The 16,812-nt window shown below is 46.1% G+C and overlaps 1 protein-coding gene across 6 annotated transcripts in view; it reads left to right on the forward strand.

Moving 5' to 3' along the window:
- Positions 1–16,812, forward strand: part of LOC119059206 (sodium/glucose cotransporter 1-like) — a 71,298-nt gene that overhangs the window by 19,308 nt on the left and 35,178 nt on the right. For all 6 annotated transcript variants that reach the window (XM_037158796.2, XM_053665045.1, XM_053665063.1 and 3 more), the window contains 4 exons: positions 5,161–5,232; positions 9,361–9,465; positions 10,981–11,040; positions 15,425–15,529. In XM_037158796.2, the coding sequence (XP_037014691.2) occupies positions 5,161–5,232; positions 9,361–9,465; positions 10,981–11,040; positions 15,425–15,529 (342 nt within the window). The remainder of the gene's footprint in view (positions 1–5,160; positions 5,233–9,360; positions 9,466–10,980; positions 11,041–15,424; positions 15,530–16,812) is intronic.

Genomic DNA, 16,812 nt, shown 5'->3' on the forward strand with positions numbered 1-16,812 from the left:
GTCCACTCCCTTGATTTGATTCCCAGTTTCCTTTCCATCACTATTGCTTTCTTGTGCATTTCCCTTCATTTCAATTAGTTTAGCCTTCATATGTTCCTCTAATTTGTGGCTAAAATCAACCAGTTCTGTGAGCATCCTGATCACCAGTGTTTTGAACTGTGCCTCTGATAGGTTGGCAATTTCTTGTTCGCTTAGATTTATCAGCTCTGGGGCTCTAAGTTCTCCTGTTTTTTCATCTTTTCTGGTTAAATGTTTCTTTCTTCCTTCTGGTTCCTTCCATTGATTTAAGTCCCAGTTTTCTTTCCATCACCATTGGTTCCCTGTGCATTTTTCTTCATTTTACTTAGTGTAGCCTTCATTTTTTCATCTAATTTGTGACCAGAGTCAACCAGTTCTGTGAGCATCCTGCTCACCAGTCCTTTGAACTGTGCATCTGATAGGTTGGCTTAAAAGTATTGGCTCTGGGGCTTTGATTTGATCTTCTGTTTGAGCCATAATTTTTTGTCTGGTTGAGCCTATTACCTGTGAGGGGCGGAGCCTTAGGTGTTCACCAGGGTGGGGCAACCCAGTGGCTGGGTTGTGACTCTGTATGTGGGGGCGGGTTCAGAGAGGGAGCAATGGCGCTTGTTCTGTGCTCTCTCTCAGATTTAGGTCCCCTCTGCTGCTTCCCACAGCAAACTGGGCCCTTCTAGTGCTGGTTCCCAGGTGGGTGGGCTTGTGTACATTCCAGGGTCTGAGAGAGACTGTGGGTCTCTCCAACGAACTCTCCTGTGAGGCTGGGAGTGTCTCCCAGCACCTCAACCCCCACAACTGTTTTCGGTCGGTGCTTTTAGGCTTAATTTCCAATCGCTGGGGCCCTGGGTTGTACAGTCTGTTTCACTGCCTGTTTTTGCTTAGTTTATCTGCATGCGAAGTCGGACCGCGGTCAGCCAACTCCATTGCTCTCCCTCTGGGTCTGCATGTTTCCCCCCCACGCCTGGGGTCTGCTGGCCCCACGCTGCCTGTGTGCCCAGGTCTGCCAACCACTGCTTGTCCTGCTGAGACCCCTCTCCGCCCCTCTTACTGGTCTGGATGAATGGTTGTCAGACTTTTGTACAGTTCAGTTTTCTGTCTATTCTGGTTGTGTTTTTGTTTCTAAATCTTTGCTGTCCTTAATTTTGGTTGTGTGAGGAGGCGCAGTATTTCCACCTACACCTCCATCTTGACCGGAAGTAGGGGACCAGTTAATTTCTTATTGTGGGGTCTGACCTGTATGTTATGCAGTTCCTAGAAGCATCCCTGACTGTACCCATTCACAACCAAATAGACATTGCCGCATGTCCCCTGGAGGGATGGGACAGAAACCACCCTGGTTGAGAGCCACTGGTCCAGACTCTATTAATGGTGCCTTGTTGTCATTTGAACTTTTGTTCACTCAGAAGTGAACTCTCTCCCTTTTTCTTTACATCTTCTAGATTTCCCAGTTGGCTTTTCCCCACTCCAAGTTTATGCAAATATTACTCTAAATTTTCTTCTAATATTCTATGGTTTGAGACATTTAAATCTCTAAAACGTCTGGGATTTACTTTTATATGTAAAGTGATGGGGGAGTTCAGCTTCCTGTACTTCCGGTTATTAAACCAACCACCTTTTCTCGGGGAACAGAATTGCCTGCACCGGCACATTCGGGCTCTTTCTGTGCATTCCTCAGCTTCTGTCGGCTGAGCATCCACAGGGAGCTGGCGAGTCGGTCTTTTTTGCTGATGCCTTGGCTGCTGGTGCCTTGTCTCTGGCACAGTGTTAAATGGGAAAAACTTTTCTTTGTTATTTTTCAATTACAGTTGAAATTCAATATTGGTTTCTGTTAGTTCCTGGTGTACACCATAGTGGTTAGAATATTATATAATTTAGGAATTGGTCCCTTCTATAAGCCTAGTGCCCAGCTGGCACCATACATAGTTATTACAATTGTACTACCAATTTGTACTTTTTAATCCCTTCACCCTGTTCACACAGCCCCCTGACCCTCCTCCCACCCAGAAATCATCAGGTTCTTCCTCTGCATCTATGAGTCTGTTTCTGTTTTGTTTGTTTATTTTGTTCTTTAGATTCTACATATAAGTGAAATCATACAGTATTTGTCTTTCTCTGTCTTGCATTTCACATCACTTACCATAATACCTTTTAGGTCCATCTTTGTTGTCACAAGTGGTAAAATTTCATTGTTTTTATGACTGAGTAATATTCCATTGTATGTATACGCCACATCTTCTTTACATAGTGAGGTACTGATGGACACTTAGGTTGCTTTTACATCTTGGCTATTGTAACTAATGCTCCAGTGAACATAAGGATGTGTTTTTTCTTGAATTCGTGTTTTGAATTTTTTCAAATAAATAGCAAGAGGCAGGATTGCTCGGTCATAAGGTAGTCCTATTTTCAATTTTTTTAGGAACCTCTACTGCCTTTCATAGTGGCTACACCAGTTTGCAGTCCCACCAGAAAGGCTCCCTGTCCTCACATCCTCGCCAGCACTGATGCCAGCCATTCTTACGGGTGTGAGGTGATATCTCGTTGTGGTTTCAACTTACATTTCTGTGATGATGAGCGACACTGAGCATATTTTCATACGTCTGTGGGCCATCTGTATGTTCTCCTTGGAGAAATGTCTGTTCAGGTCCTCTGCCCATTTTTTAATTGGATTGTTTCATGGATGGGGGGTTGGTGTTAAGTTGTATGAGTTCTTTATAAGCTTCAGGTATTAGTCCCTCTTTGGATGTATCATGGGCGAATATCTTCTCCCGGCCAGTAGGTCGTCCTTTCATTTCATGAGGGTGTCCTTTGCTGTGCACTTTTTACTTTAATGTAACCTCATTGTTCGTTCGTTCTTTTGCTTCCCTTGCCCGAGCAGACCTATCATAAGAAATGAGCTCCATCAGAGAGTTCACCACCCACATTTTCTTCTAGGAGTTTATGGTTTCAGGTCTCACGTTTAGGCCTTTAATCCATGTTGCTTTATTCTTGTATGCGGTGTAAGATGGTGGACTAGTTTCATTTTGTGGCATGTACCTGTCCACATTTCCCCAAGCCGTTTATTAGGTAGGTCTGCTGCGTCTCCCAGTCTTCACCAGGTGGCCTTCGGTAGTAGGTGACCTGTGGGCCCAGTGGTGCAGTTTCCCTGACTACCTGCCCTGTGCACCCCAGGTGTGTCCCTTCTGTGGGTTGTGTGTGCCCTGCTGTTGCAGTTGAGCCTTGATGGCTGTTGGCACATTGGTGGGTGGCATTGACCTTCAGACTGAGGTGCTGGGAGTACTGGTCATGACCACAGCGTGTGAACTCCTATACAAGGCTGACCCCGTGGAGTCGGATTTGCCCCAGCAGGCTTTGGGGCTTGCCAAGACCACTCTTTGGGTAGGCCTCTTGTGGATCTAATCTGGTGGTGCTCCTTTGGGTCTGAAGTGGCCACCAGGTATGCTGGCTCTGGTTCCTCTTGGGGGAGGCTCTGATGGAGGCCAAGGTCAGCTGCTGCCTGTAATCGACCCAAGGCTACCTGGCCATCTAGAAAGGATGTTTCTCACAACCGATGCCAGTTCCTTTTGTTTGTTTAAATGATCTGTAGAAACACATCAGATCTTTTTACATTTGTAATAAAGGGCCTATATCCCCTCTTCTGGTACAAAATTCCCTTCAGAGGATGGAGACCGTGTCTCCATTGTAAGCCCTGAAAAGTGTCCAGTGGTCCTACTGCTAAGGGCCTGATTCCGCACAGCAAGGTCCTGCTTATGACCTGTTGATGTGCCCCCAATTAAAGGTCACACGTGCACGAAAGCTTCAGCTGGGTGTGGACCATGTGGAGTGACAAGTCTGCCACTAGTTAGTGAATGGTGGCATTGTTACCAGCTACTTCTGCTTGGTGAAGCAGGTCAGGCAGAGGCCTGATGGCTGGCAGCTTAGCCAAGGGACAATGGTACCATGACATCAGCTGACGCTTTCACACCAATCTGACCTTTCCCTGGCACAAGGGCCATTTCCTCCTGGGCAGGGTCTGGCCTGGGGAGTATGGTGAAGGACAGCTTTTTGTTGTGGTTTTCAGAGGAGGTGAGCACAGCATTTATCTACTCTGCCATTTTGACTCTAAAGGGGTAAAACTTAAACTTTTTATTGTTTGCTTCCTTTCTTACTATTCTCTGCCAAGAAATTCGAGCAGGTATCAGATGCATCTTCCACCCTGTGAAACTCCCTGCTGTGGTTGTAGATTCTGGAAAGAGAGCAGAGCAGAGGCAGAGACACGGGCTTAAGCCACATCCTCCCCAGAATCTCCTCTTCTTCCAGTTGGGTTCTTTCTTTAATGTAAAGAGAGGATGAGTTTATTCATCTTAGAATATTTTTTAAAATTTCTTTTAAAAGTTTTAATGCACCTCTGTCTACCTACGACTGATACCTTCTTTAGAAAAGGTCAGGTTCTGCACATAGTAGGCCCTTGCTAAATATTTATTGAATGGTAGAAATGAGACTAAATGTGACCGACAGAGTTGTTTCTTGGGTTTAAGGCTTTATGATGTGAGGGGACCCCATTATAATGCAGATACCTCAGATGGCAGAAATGTAATAAGTGCACTCTTCCCACGAAGAGCAGTCTCATCCATGGGCTCTCATCCTTGGGTTGCACTAGTCGTGGGCAGTCCAGGGAATCCCCAGCCAGTACTGTCTTATGACTCTTCCAGGCTCTGGGAACCAGAGCTGGGAACCCCGAGTGGAGAGGACACCCTTTGAAAGACCCTAGAGTGGCGGTGGTGTGACCACTCTCCTGGAAGAAGCCGTGCACACGTTCGGACCCGCCATCCCTGATCGATCCGTGCAGTCACTAAACCTCCTGTCTCTGAGGCTCTGCCCGGAACCAGGGCACTAGTGCGCTAGTTGGGAAAAATAAAGCAGTATTATTTTCATGAGAGTGTAGAAAAATGGACATTCCCACACAGCGTCAGAGCTGGAAGGGACTGTGGTGCCAGCGAGGCAGCGACGAGCCCTCCTCTCACTCAGGGAGCGTGGGCTTCTGTTCCTGAAAAGGAAAGAAGGGAAAAGAGGACTTGGGAGCCCAGAAGAGTCCTACGTCTCTGTAGCAGTGTTGTTTCTATATTCCATTGTTGTTTGTTTTGTTTTGTTTTCCTTTGTTTCTTTAAGGCAATTATATCGAGCAGCCGTGGAACAGTAGAAGACTTCTTCCTGGCTGGCCGGAATCTAGCGTGGTGGCTGGTGAGTGTGGCGGTCCCCTTTGGGGGCTCCATGGTAACTCCTTTATTACTTTAATCTAGGTGTCTATACGCAAAATAATCTGAAGTTTTTAAGGCAGGAAAGCCATTCCGTTGGTAGTTCCTTTAACTCTTAAAGTAGTTTATTACCTAAATGTTTCCATTTAACTCAGTTTAGTTCAATAACCATTTCTTTGGTTACTGAAACATGCTTGAGACACTCTGCCCTCACGGGACTTGCATGTATGTTTTCTTCATCAGATTAGGGAAGTTTTCCTATCCCAGTAAACCCAGTGCATACCAGGAAATGGCACCGGCCTCTGGAACCACACAGCCTAGAATGGGAGTTAGACATGCCTCCTGTGAATTACACAGTGGGTTGCGGTGCAGTAGGTCCAACAGGAGGGGTGGGGCCAGCCACGGGTGCAGGGCAAACCCAGGCTGCCCAGGTAGGGCCAGACCCTGGTGCAGGACTGGAAGGTCTCACAGAGGTAGGTTGTTGGAGTGGTAGTTTGGAGGTAGAGTAGGCAACTCAGAGGTACAGCTCTCTGATTTATATTTGAATCTTCTTTTTTATAAACCTGATATAGAAATCGACTGTGGCAAAGCAGTGTTTGCAGTGACCCTCCTCCCTTGGTTTATTCCTCAGCAGAGAATTCTGGCAACACGATCTCTTCCTGGGCTATGAGGCCCCCAGTCTCTTGCCTGAGCCACTCCCAGGCTCTGAAGTCCTCCGTTCTGTCCCTGGAAAAGCGGCGGTCTGCTGCCCGTGTTACTGTGCGTCACTGTGGCACTCGCGTTGGCTTTTGCACAGCCCAAACACACCTTGGCCTCCTCACACTTGTGCCGTATGTTACGACTTACTGATTTCTGTACTGTGACCCCTGTTATAGGGTTATTGCTTAGTGAGCAAAATATATTGTGGTATCATTAAAGGAAATTGAAGTAGAAGAATAATTCTACCAAATTTCTCTTTTCTTTTATGTTTTTGTTCAGTCAACAGGTGTTTGATGGATATCAGTTGCTCTTGCCTGGGTCCTCCACATGGCTGGTTCTCCTTCCTTCCTTCCTTCCTTCCTTCCTTCCTTCCTTCCTTCCTTCCTTCCTTCCTTCCTTCCTTCCTTCCTTCCTTCCTTCCTTCCTTTTTAAATTGTACGTGGCATATCCTTGTAGTCAGTTCTTGGTCCTTGTTTCACCGGGCCCGGCCCTGGAGAACCTCTGGAACTGCCAGTCCTCCCTTCCTCCCCATTTCACCACCCAACTCTCCTCCTTTCCTGCTGCCTCCCCAGCCCCTTGTCCTCAGTCTCTCTGGCTGATTCTCCCCCATCTCCTTGGCGTCCCAACGCTGGAGCTCCCCAGGGCCCTGGACTTTCCTCTGCAAATCTGCTTCTCCTACCTGCTTTCTATCTCCTGAATGGCAGCTCTGTCCTTCTGGGGCGCAGCTTGACAAACATGGAGTCATATTAGACTTTTTAGTCTCTCTCACACCCAACATCCAATCCACCAGGGGGAAACATGTGTTTGAAATCTGACCACTTCTCATCAGCTCTGCCTCCAGGTCCGGACTGCCGTTGTCTCTTCCTTGGAGTGGTGGTAGCAGCCTCTTTCCTGGGCCCTCCTTCTGCCCCTGCTCCTCTGTTTCTAGTCTCAACAAAGCAGGGAGGCAGTTAAGGCTTGAGTCAGACCCTGTCACTTCTATGCTTAGAACCCTCTGGGGGCCCCTGTCACCCAGAGTGAAAATCCCACTGCTTATAATGGCCTGTGTTAGGCCATGGATGATCTGCCCCTCCTTACCTCTCTCACCTTGCCTCTAGGGACTCCTGGCTGCAGTCCTAGCCAGTGTCCTTGATCAGTCTGCTGTGCTTCTGCCTCAGGGCCTTTGCCCCTGCTGCTTCTCCTGCCCGAGGCTTGTCCCCACATGGCTCAAGGCTTGCTTCCTCCCCTGGCGTTCCTCAGGGCTCCTCCCCAACAATCTGTCCGGACTGGCCAGTTGCTCAGCACTTCCTGTTCATTTTCCCACCTTCCTCTTTATTAAGCTAGAAAATAACCCTGTAATTTATTTTGTTTATTTTCTTCTTGCCAAAAAAATGTTATTGTCATGACAGCAAGGATTTTTGTCTATTTTACTCACTAACGTTTCCCTAGGATGCTGCCTGGTACACAGGTGGCAGTGGACATACATTACGGTTACTGTAGTAGTGAGTGGTGACTCTTTAACCTGCCTTTAATATTGTATAAGTATCTTCCCAGGTCTATGTTAACATAGGTAGGTAGATAGATATTTTACACAGAGGGGCAAAAGCAGGTTTACAGTCGTGAGTACAGGACACAGAGTTTATTACAGTATTATTATTTGATAATTATTATATTAGTTTGGCCAAAAAGTTTGTTTAATTTTGCCCATACAATGGCCCTAATAGTGCTTAGTTGTCTTTAACTTCATTCAAAACAATTTTGTTAGATTGTATTGTGACAGCTGTCATATCAGCGTGCATTTAAAAAAACATCAAAACTTGGTGAATTTTTGTGCAGCCATTTTAATATTGAAGATGGAAGAAGACACACAACATTTTTGGCATATTATGCGTTATTCTTTCAATCAAGGTAAAAACACAATTGAAATGCACAAATTTGTGCTGTGTGTGGAGAAGGTGCTGTGACTGATCAAACGTGTCAAAAGTGGTTTGCAAACTTTCTCAGCACTATTCACATTTGGACAAATAATTCTTTGCTGTGGGGCTGTCTATGGACTGGAAGATGTTTAGCAGCGCCCCTGGCCCCTACCCACTAGAAGCCAATAGCGGCAGATAGCTGACATACTCAAAATGTCCAAATCAATAAGTTGTTGGTGAAAATGGAAAATGTGTCTTCCATTTTATGGGAAAAATAAACGGACCTTTTGGCCAGCCCAGTATTATTCCCACACAAACAGCTGTGGCCACTCTTGCCGCACCCCGAGTTTGCGCGGCTGCAGGGCCGTACAGGACACCTCATGTCGTGTTTGCCACGTCATCGGTGCTGTGGGCTGTATGTGAGTTCGCAGTGTCATCATGAACACAGTGCGCGTCCCAGTGGGGAAAACCACTGCCGTCACCTGAGTACTGAGTAGGTGCCTCTTCTAAGATTTTTCCACCTCACGTTTGTTTGTCGCTGCCAAGATGTTGGTGCCCATGCTCACCCGACAATGTCTTATGACTGCACTTACCTTTCATAGTTCCAACAACACAGCCTCTCGTTTAATGCTTTTGATATCAAATGCTATTTTATCTTATGTTAATATTGTCAGCACTGTTTGTTTATTTGTTTGTACCTAAAAGGCTTTTATATTTTAAGCCTCTCTTGATAATTTGGTTTTAGATGTGTCTCATGTCAACAGCATAGTACTCGGATTTTTGGTTTAATGGAGTGGCTGTCTCCACTCAGTTAAAAAGCCATTATTGGTTTAGAAGGGATTTTGTTCATTTTAAATGCCTCTGGGATTTTTTTAAAGTAACAGATGTTGGTTGTAAAAAAAATTAAAAGTTGCAGTCCAAGTGTAGGCCTCAAAATTTTCTCCCAGTTCCATCCCTATACCCATAATTTCAGCCCCAATAAGTACTCTGTCATATATGTGTATATACATATGTGTATATATGTATATAAATGTATATGTGCACTATAATGTACACACTTAAATTTTAATGAGACTATATTGTAAAGTTTTTTATTACTTAATAGAGCTCCTTTATTCTTTTTTATGCTACATTGTATTTCATTGTTTTCATGTATTTCAACCAGTCCATTATAGATGACCAGTTAAAATGTTAATATTTTTTAACAGTTCCCAAACGATGGTGGAGTTACACTCCTGCGAATATTTCTGCCTTTCTGCCTTGGGGGATGACCAGGGAGTCGGTGGGGCGTGTGGAGGGCGGCAGTGTCCGAGCAGCTGTTCACCTCCTTCAGCTTCTCCCTCTTCACTGGGCTTCTAATTTGTGGTTAGGGTTCACGTAGAAGGAACACGAATGGGAATGATGGCCAGGGGATAATCCCTTTTGAAAAACTGTATACTTCGGCTTGAGTTGACATTTGTGAAATTACTTCTTGGACTTGAACCACAAGTTCTGACGTGGAACTGCCTTTTGATTCCCAGGCAGGTGCGTCCCTCTTTGCCTCCAATACCGGCACCGCCCACTTCATGGGCCTGGCTGGGACAGCAGCGACGTCGGGGGTCGCCATCGGGGCCTTCGAGTGGAATGTGAGTCATTGGTCTTGTAGCAGCCGCCCCCCCCCACCGTTCCCAGGGTCCAGATAAAGCTCACAGACACAAAGACTCAACCCTGAGGAGACACTACAGAGAAGCCATGGAAGAAAGGGACTGAGTTCTCAGTTTCTCCAAACACTGTGCTAGTTTCTTATCTTCTTGGTAAATCAGTGAAGAGACAGCGAATCTTTACCTTTCAGGAACTGTGGCATACGCTAAACAAAACTTAGTGGTTTAGGAGAGTAGTCATGTAGAGAAAAGATCATATTACTATTTAAATACCTGCACATGTGTATGTATATACATACACACGCATATAATGCAGTACAAAAGACAGCTAAAAAAGAAATACATCTGGCAGAAGTGACGCCTGCTTCAGTGTGGTTGGTAGGGTAGTAATATGGGTGTGATTTATAGTTTTAACTTGAACGTTTCACCTAAAATGCCACGTGGTGTGCTTGAGTGGGATATTGTGTTACAGAATCACATGCTTATGATTGTGTCATGAAGAGGGGCATTATTTGTGCCAGACCCTGTCAGTCTGTGTGTGTATATGTGTGTATATCTGTACACAATATGCACATGTACATATATCTGTGTGCACATATTTGCAGTGTCTATTGAGAATGGGCTCACCTGAGCTCAGTGAGATGTTCAACTAGTTACTACAAAACTCCTAATTAATCTCCTTAAGGAGACCAGATTTTAACTATAAAACTTATAAAGTGGGTTGTCTGTTTGACCCGTGGGATACATGTGTTGTGGGACACAGAACTGCTCACCTAAACTGTCAGTGTATTTATCAGTCTTCTGTCAATTAGCCCATCGTCATCTGACTTCTGCTGGACAAATCAGAAAGCCCCCTGTTTTCCGAGTCACACTTTCCTCTGGTGGACTACAGAAATAGGGGACACTTGTAGCAGTCAGTCCCAAACCGAGTAAGCCACCCCAGGCTTTACAGCCCTTTCCTCTCAGAATTTATAAGCGTCTCCTTCACACACTCAGTTTGCCTTACCCCTTCTTTGTAAAGAAAGCCAGACCCAACTTTTTACTTCATTTTAGTAACATGTATGAAGTGTCGGTACAGTCTCTCTCCCATTTCTCTGAATGGTTTCTGGTTTGTCTTCTTTTTAAGCTGTCTTTTATATTTATTCCTATCGGGGAGTAGGCAGACAGTAAATTAATAATAAATACTTTGAAATTTGTCTCAATGAACCACCCCTACAGTTAAGAATGCACCCCTATGTAGGCAAAGATCAAGTGCCTATAAGTTCAGTTCACCAGACAGAAAAGTTTACACTTGGGCTGTTATTCGAAGGCCCCCAGTAGTGATACCTTAGGCTCAAAATGGATAGTGAGTTCACCTCCCCGTTCATGTGTACATACTGAATGGATACCTTTGTCTGCCCTGGGGTCGTCTTTCTGACGCTACTCCTCTGTCCAATGAATATATGACAGTGAAGAGCTCAGCCTGTGTGGGGACCCTGATGTTTCTCTTTTTGATTTCAGGCTCCATTTCTGCTCTGTGTTCTTGGTTGGATATTTTCTCCTATTTACATTAAGGCTGGGGTGAGTGTCTTTTACCAGTTCCTCAATTTTCTATGATACTTTTTTCTTACAAATACTGCCTTTGTACATAAAAGCATCCTGGAAGATAAGTCCAAGTTCTCGGCCTCTTGATCCCTGTACTGACTCCCCCAAATCCCAAGAAATGCCTCCAATAACATTGTTCTGCTGGGCAAACAGGTGCCAGTAACCGCCTCCTCTTTCACTCTGGACTTAGGAGTTACCACTTCAGGTTTGTATAGGAAACATTTTAAAGCTTTTTAAAGGCCTAAATAAATGAAGAGAACAATTATGTTATTGGCAGACAGTCACCTAAAAATGTTAGTTCCCCCCAGATTGGTCTGTTCGTGGAATGCAATTCCAAACAAAACCCAAACAGGACTTTTAGGGACTGACGGGCTGATTCTAGGGGTGCAGAGACCCACCCAGCTGAGAGGGCAGAACGAAGAGACCTCTAGGCTGCACATCCACAGGGACATGTGAAGTGATGTCATCATGTTGGCAAAATCAGAGTCTTCCACCACCTTCCCCCGAAGAATACCAATTTAGACAATCACCCACAGGCAGAGGGCATTATGGAAGTCCATGAGTCTAGCAGAGAATTTCTAGCACACTGATAGATTAAAGAGAAAAAGACTTTGGACGCATTAAAGAGAGTAAGGGGAATAGGTCACTTTATCAGTGTCACCCCTCCCCAGGGTGACATAGCTTTAGTACCAAGAGCAAGCTTCTCCTCCAGAGTTTTCTCCTGAGAGTCTGCAGATGAGAGCCTGGCTGCCCCAGCTGCGCGGCTGCTGCCAGAGAGACCTACTGCCTTCCCATCTCAGGCCCCGAGGGGTGCTGCCCCACTGGGGGCCAGGAGGTGGCTGAGAAAACAGCAGTCAGGCTCCCAGATGGCGTCAGAAGAGCGGGGACCCTACCAATTCCTCTGCAGACTGTCAGGAAGCCTGCCAAGGACCTGTTGGGGTCCTCTTATCTGCAGAATCCCCTCCTGGCCCACGGGTACCCCACCACTCTACGCATCTCACCTACGTGTATTTCTACCCTGTGACCAGTGCCCACTGAGCACCCCTGCTAGTGGCAAGAGGGAGCCTTTGCACGAAGCTGGTGGGCACGTGCAGAAAGCCAGCCTGACTCTGGCTTGGGAGAGAGCATGCGGACTTGAACCTTCAGCGTCACACGAGGGGAAGCAAGCGAACGGGAGGCTGGCAGCACTCAGCCTGGCTCTGCAGGATCGAGAGAAGACGGATCTATTTTAAAATTCCCACTCGTGAGGGGACAAGAAGGGCAGAGGAGGGTTACTCACAGAAAAGGTCCCAGAAAGCTCCAGAATCCCCAGCAGGGGCGACAGGTGTTTCTCTCCAAGGCCAGTCAGCAAAGACTGGAGGAGGTGGCTCTCCCTCGAATGCCAAGACAGCAGTGGAAGACGGCGAGAATGTGAGACGTCAGGGGTGGGCGACACCACCAAAGGAGCAGGACAGTTTCTCAGTGACCAACCCCAGAAATGGGGGTCCGGGATCTGCCTGATGAAGAATTCAGAACAGTTGTTTGAAGGAAGCACAGCAGCTACAAGAGAATACAGGGAGACAATCCAGCAGAATAAGGGAAACAATGAACAAAGAAAATGAGCAGTTTGACAGAGAGAAGTCATAAAAATAACCAAACGGAAGTCCTGGGGCTGCAGAATACAATGAATGAAATGGAAAATACAATAGAGAGTGTCAGCAGCAGACTGGGACCAGCAGAGAAAGAAGCCGTGAAGCAGAAGACAGGTCAGGTGAAGTTATCCAGGCAGAGAAGGGCAAAGACAAAGGAGTGAAGGAAGCCTGCGTAAGCCGGGGCTGGGGGACGCCAGGAGAGAAATAATCTACACGTCGTCTGACTGTGAGTAGAAGGGGAGGGGGGATGAGGCAGAAAGTTTATGTAAATAAATAATGGCTGAGAAGTTAACAAATCTGGGGAGAGAATTGGATACCCAAAATCATGAAGTTCACAGGTTCTCCCCAAAATGTCAACAAAAAGTTATCTTCTCCAAGACACATTATAATGAAACTGTCTAAAATCAAGTACAAGAGAAAAATGTTTAAGGCAGCAAGAGAAAAAAATGCCTCCCTTGCAGGGTGACACCCATAAGGCCCTTGGCGGCTTTCTCAGCAGAAGCCACGCAGGCTGGGAGGGAGGGGACAACACGGTGAACACAATGAGAGAGAAAACTGCCGAACAGGAGCGCTGTACCCGACGAAGTCGTCCTTCAGAAAGGAAGGCTTTTAACACTTACCAAATGGAAGACTGGAGGAGGTCATACCACTAGAACTGCCTGACGAGTAATGCTTAAAGGAGTTCTTCAAGCCTAAATGAAAGGATGCTAATTAGTAACGTAAAAATATACAACACACTGGTATAAGTGAGGATAGAGTCAAATTCAGAACATTCAAATACTGGGATGGTCATCAACTTAAGTCTAGTATAAACGTTAAATGGTAAAACTATTAAAATGACTATCTACATCATGGATACATAATATAAAAAAGGTAAATGATGACATCAAAATATCAGGGGGGAAGTAAAAGGGTAGAGTTTTTGTATCAATCAAAGATACCCACTTAAAATAGACTGTTACAGCTATGAGATGGGGGGTTGGTTTTTGTTTTTAAGATTTTACTTATTTTTAGAGAGATGGGAAGGGAAGGAAAAAGAGAGAGAGAGAAACATCAGTGTGTGGTTGCCTCTTATGAGCCCCCCACTGTGGACCTGGCCCACGACCCAGGAATGTGCCTGACTGGGAATCCAACCGGCAACCCTTTGGTTCCCGGGCTACGCTCAATCCACTGAGCCACACCAGCCAGGGCACTGTAAGATGTTTTATGTAAGCCTCATGGTAACCATGGTAGCAAAAGTAGCAGAACCTTCAGAAGATTCACAGGAGATGAAGAGGAGAAAACCAAAGCATCCGCTACGGAAAGTTCACAGGGGAAGAAAGTAACAAAGAAGCTGCAAAGCAGCCATAAAACAGCTAGTGCAATGGCAGCATTAAGTCCTTACCTATATATAATTACTTTAAACATAGATGAATTAAATTCTCCCATCAAAAGGCGTAGGGTGGGTGGCAGAATAGATTTTTCTAAACAGAATGGTACCTGTAGTTAACAATACGATATCATACACTTAAAAGTTGCTTAGTGAGAAGATCTGAAATGCTCTCACCGCAGAAGGAATGTTCGTTCTGTGAGGGGATGGAGATGTTAACTAACCTCACTGTGGTGATGCTCATTTCACAATACATACGTGTATCAGAGCCTGTTGTACACCTTAAACTTACATGATGTTTTCTAGCATATCTCAGTAAAGCTAGAAAAAAATAAATAAAACGTATGTAGGAGAGCAAAAGTATGTGAATAGCAAACACACTCCTGTCAAAGAAAAAGGACTTGCCCTACTTAATCTAAGGGCTTCTTGTTGACGTGAGGACGGCACAGGGACACTTGTCCGTGAGGCAGAGGGAAGCCCAGGCACATTCAGACAGGGCATCTGTGACTCTGACGGTGCAGCGGATCAGCGAGGGAAGGAGGGCCGCGATTACCACGTGAAAAGACAAAATTGGCTCCCTGTTCTACACAATAATTTTAGATTGATTAAAGACTTAAATGGGAGATACAAATTGTCCTGTTTTTACAAGACAGTACGGAGTACTCGTAGGGCCTTGACAGAGGATTATAAAGTAAGATTAAAAAATCCCAAATTCCTGGCTGACCAGCCCCCCCCAAAAAAAGAAAACAAACTAGAGGATGTCTGTCCTGCGTAGACAAGAACACGCAAGGGTATTCTGGACAGAAGGTGGGACAGGCTTCATTTACCAGTTGTCTGCTCACCTCCCACGCACAGGCATGTGCCCGGGCCCAGGAGTCTGACCCACAGAGAGGGCGCGCTCCCCGCCACCAGACGCACCCAGCCTGAGAGGGTGGAGCAGAAGTGAGCTGGGTTATCTGGGGCACCAGCACACACACGGGCATCGTTCACACAGAGCCTGTGATAAAGTTCTGGGTGATAAAGCATTTAATCTTGCTCTGTGACTTTTTCGTAGAAGTCATTTGTCGTCATTAAACATTTTCAATTAGCTGGATCTCCTTCTTCCTGCAGATTGCACCGAAGCTCAATTCCAAGCTTCTTGGAGATAGCCGTATTTCCCCTCCTTTCTTATTTCTGTCCTCTTCACAGGTACCGGGTAGTAAGTACAAAGCCAGAGTTGGTGACCCTGCATCTTGCCTTCCTGGGCCACTGCCACCATCAGCTGAATCTCTCTGACAACCAGCACGTGGTGAGCAAGGCCCATCCCTGTGGCCTGCCCTTCCTGGCGCTCCTTCAGTGACTTCTCTTATTGCTTGTACAGGTGGTGACAATGCCGGAATATTTGAGGAAGAGGTTTGGTGGCTGCCGGATCCAGATCCTCCTCGCCACTCTGTACTTACTCCTCTATGTCTTCCACAAGATCTCAGTGAGTTATTTCAAAGTCAGTCCAAGAAAGAAAACAAAACTCAGTGGACAGGACTGGGCTGTGTCTGTCCCAGCGAGGCCCCATACATGACTTATTGGCCTCTGCTGGTAAAGCCAGGGCAGAGAAAGAAGAGCTTCATGAGAGTTTACAAAAGCTGAAAGACAGAGACATCGTCTGTGCCTCCCAAGCCTGGGGTACAGGCCCCTCCTCTGTATTCCCAGAGAACCTTGGGCTGTGTCATGTCATTAGGTAATGTCACTCTCTGCTTAAAACAACCCAGGAGCTTCTACCACCCATGCAAGCACACCTGCAACCCTTGTCATGACCAGTAAGGACCGTCTTATTCTAGCACCTGCCTCTCTGGCCTTGTCCCCTCTCTTACAGTCACCGTGCCGTAGCCACACCAGCAGCCTTATTGTTTCTCAAATCCTGCAAGCTTATTCCCACTTGACGTCCTTGACACCTGCTCTGTACTCTGTCTAGAATGTTCTCCCCTCATGTTTTCCAAGTATCTCCTTGGAAATGCCTTCCATGGACATGGCTGTCAGCCTCTGCTCCATTACTCTGTCTTTATTTTCTCTGTAAAACTTGTCACCATGTGAAAGAGATTTATTTGCTTCCTTGCTCATTATCTATCTTCTCCAACTCCAGCACAGACTTCTTGAGGCCCAGGGCCTTGCCTGGCTTATTCACAGCGTTATGCCCCCTGTGCTGAGAACACGTACAGCACATAAGACACTCGATAAATGTTTCCCGAAGGATCAAATGAGTGCCACTCACCACGTCATGTGAAAAGTGCCTGTTTAATGGTCTGTGTCCATCATTAAGTGTCAGCTACTTGAAGACAGTGACTGGCTTTTCATAACCATTTTCATAACCCTGGCTTTTCATAATCCTGCGAAATACCTAATATGTTGCTGGTGCTCGGTAAACCTTTGGTAAATGAATGGATAGGGGAATGTTGGGAGAATCTCTGCCTATTGTATGTCTGGCTTTGAAGACCAGAATAACAAAACAGGAAGTTGGCTGGTTAAATGATGCACAGATGCTTCAGAATCTAAGCCAGGGATCAGCAAACCCGGCCCAAAGGCCAGTCCTCATAGTGGCCTGCTTTGAACAGCCCTTAAGCTAAGAATGGTTCTCACTGAACTAAAGGACTGTAAAAAAACAGAAATGGCATGTGGCCTGCATAGCCAACAGCATTTACCATCTGGTCCTGTACGGAAAAAGCTGGCCAACGCCGAGTGAGCTGTTCCCTTTGCCTTCCCCAGTGCGGAACTTCC

The sequence above is a fragment of the Artibeus jamaicensis genome, unplaced genomic scaffold (genome assembly GCF_021234435.1).
Source record: "Artibeus jamaicensis isolate MK-2021 breed Jamaican fruit bat unplaced genomic scaffold, CSHL_Jam_final contig_1128, whole genome shotgun sequence".
NCBI classification, from domain to species: domain Eukaryota; kingdom Metazoa; phylum Chordata; class Mammalia; order Chiroptera; family Phyllostomidae; genus Artibeus; species Artibeus jamaicensis.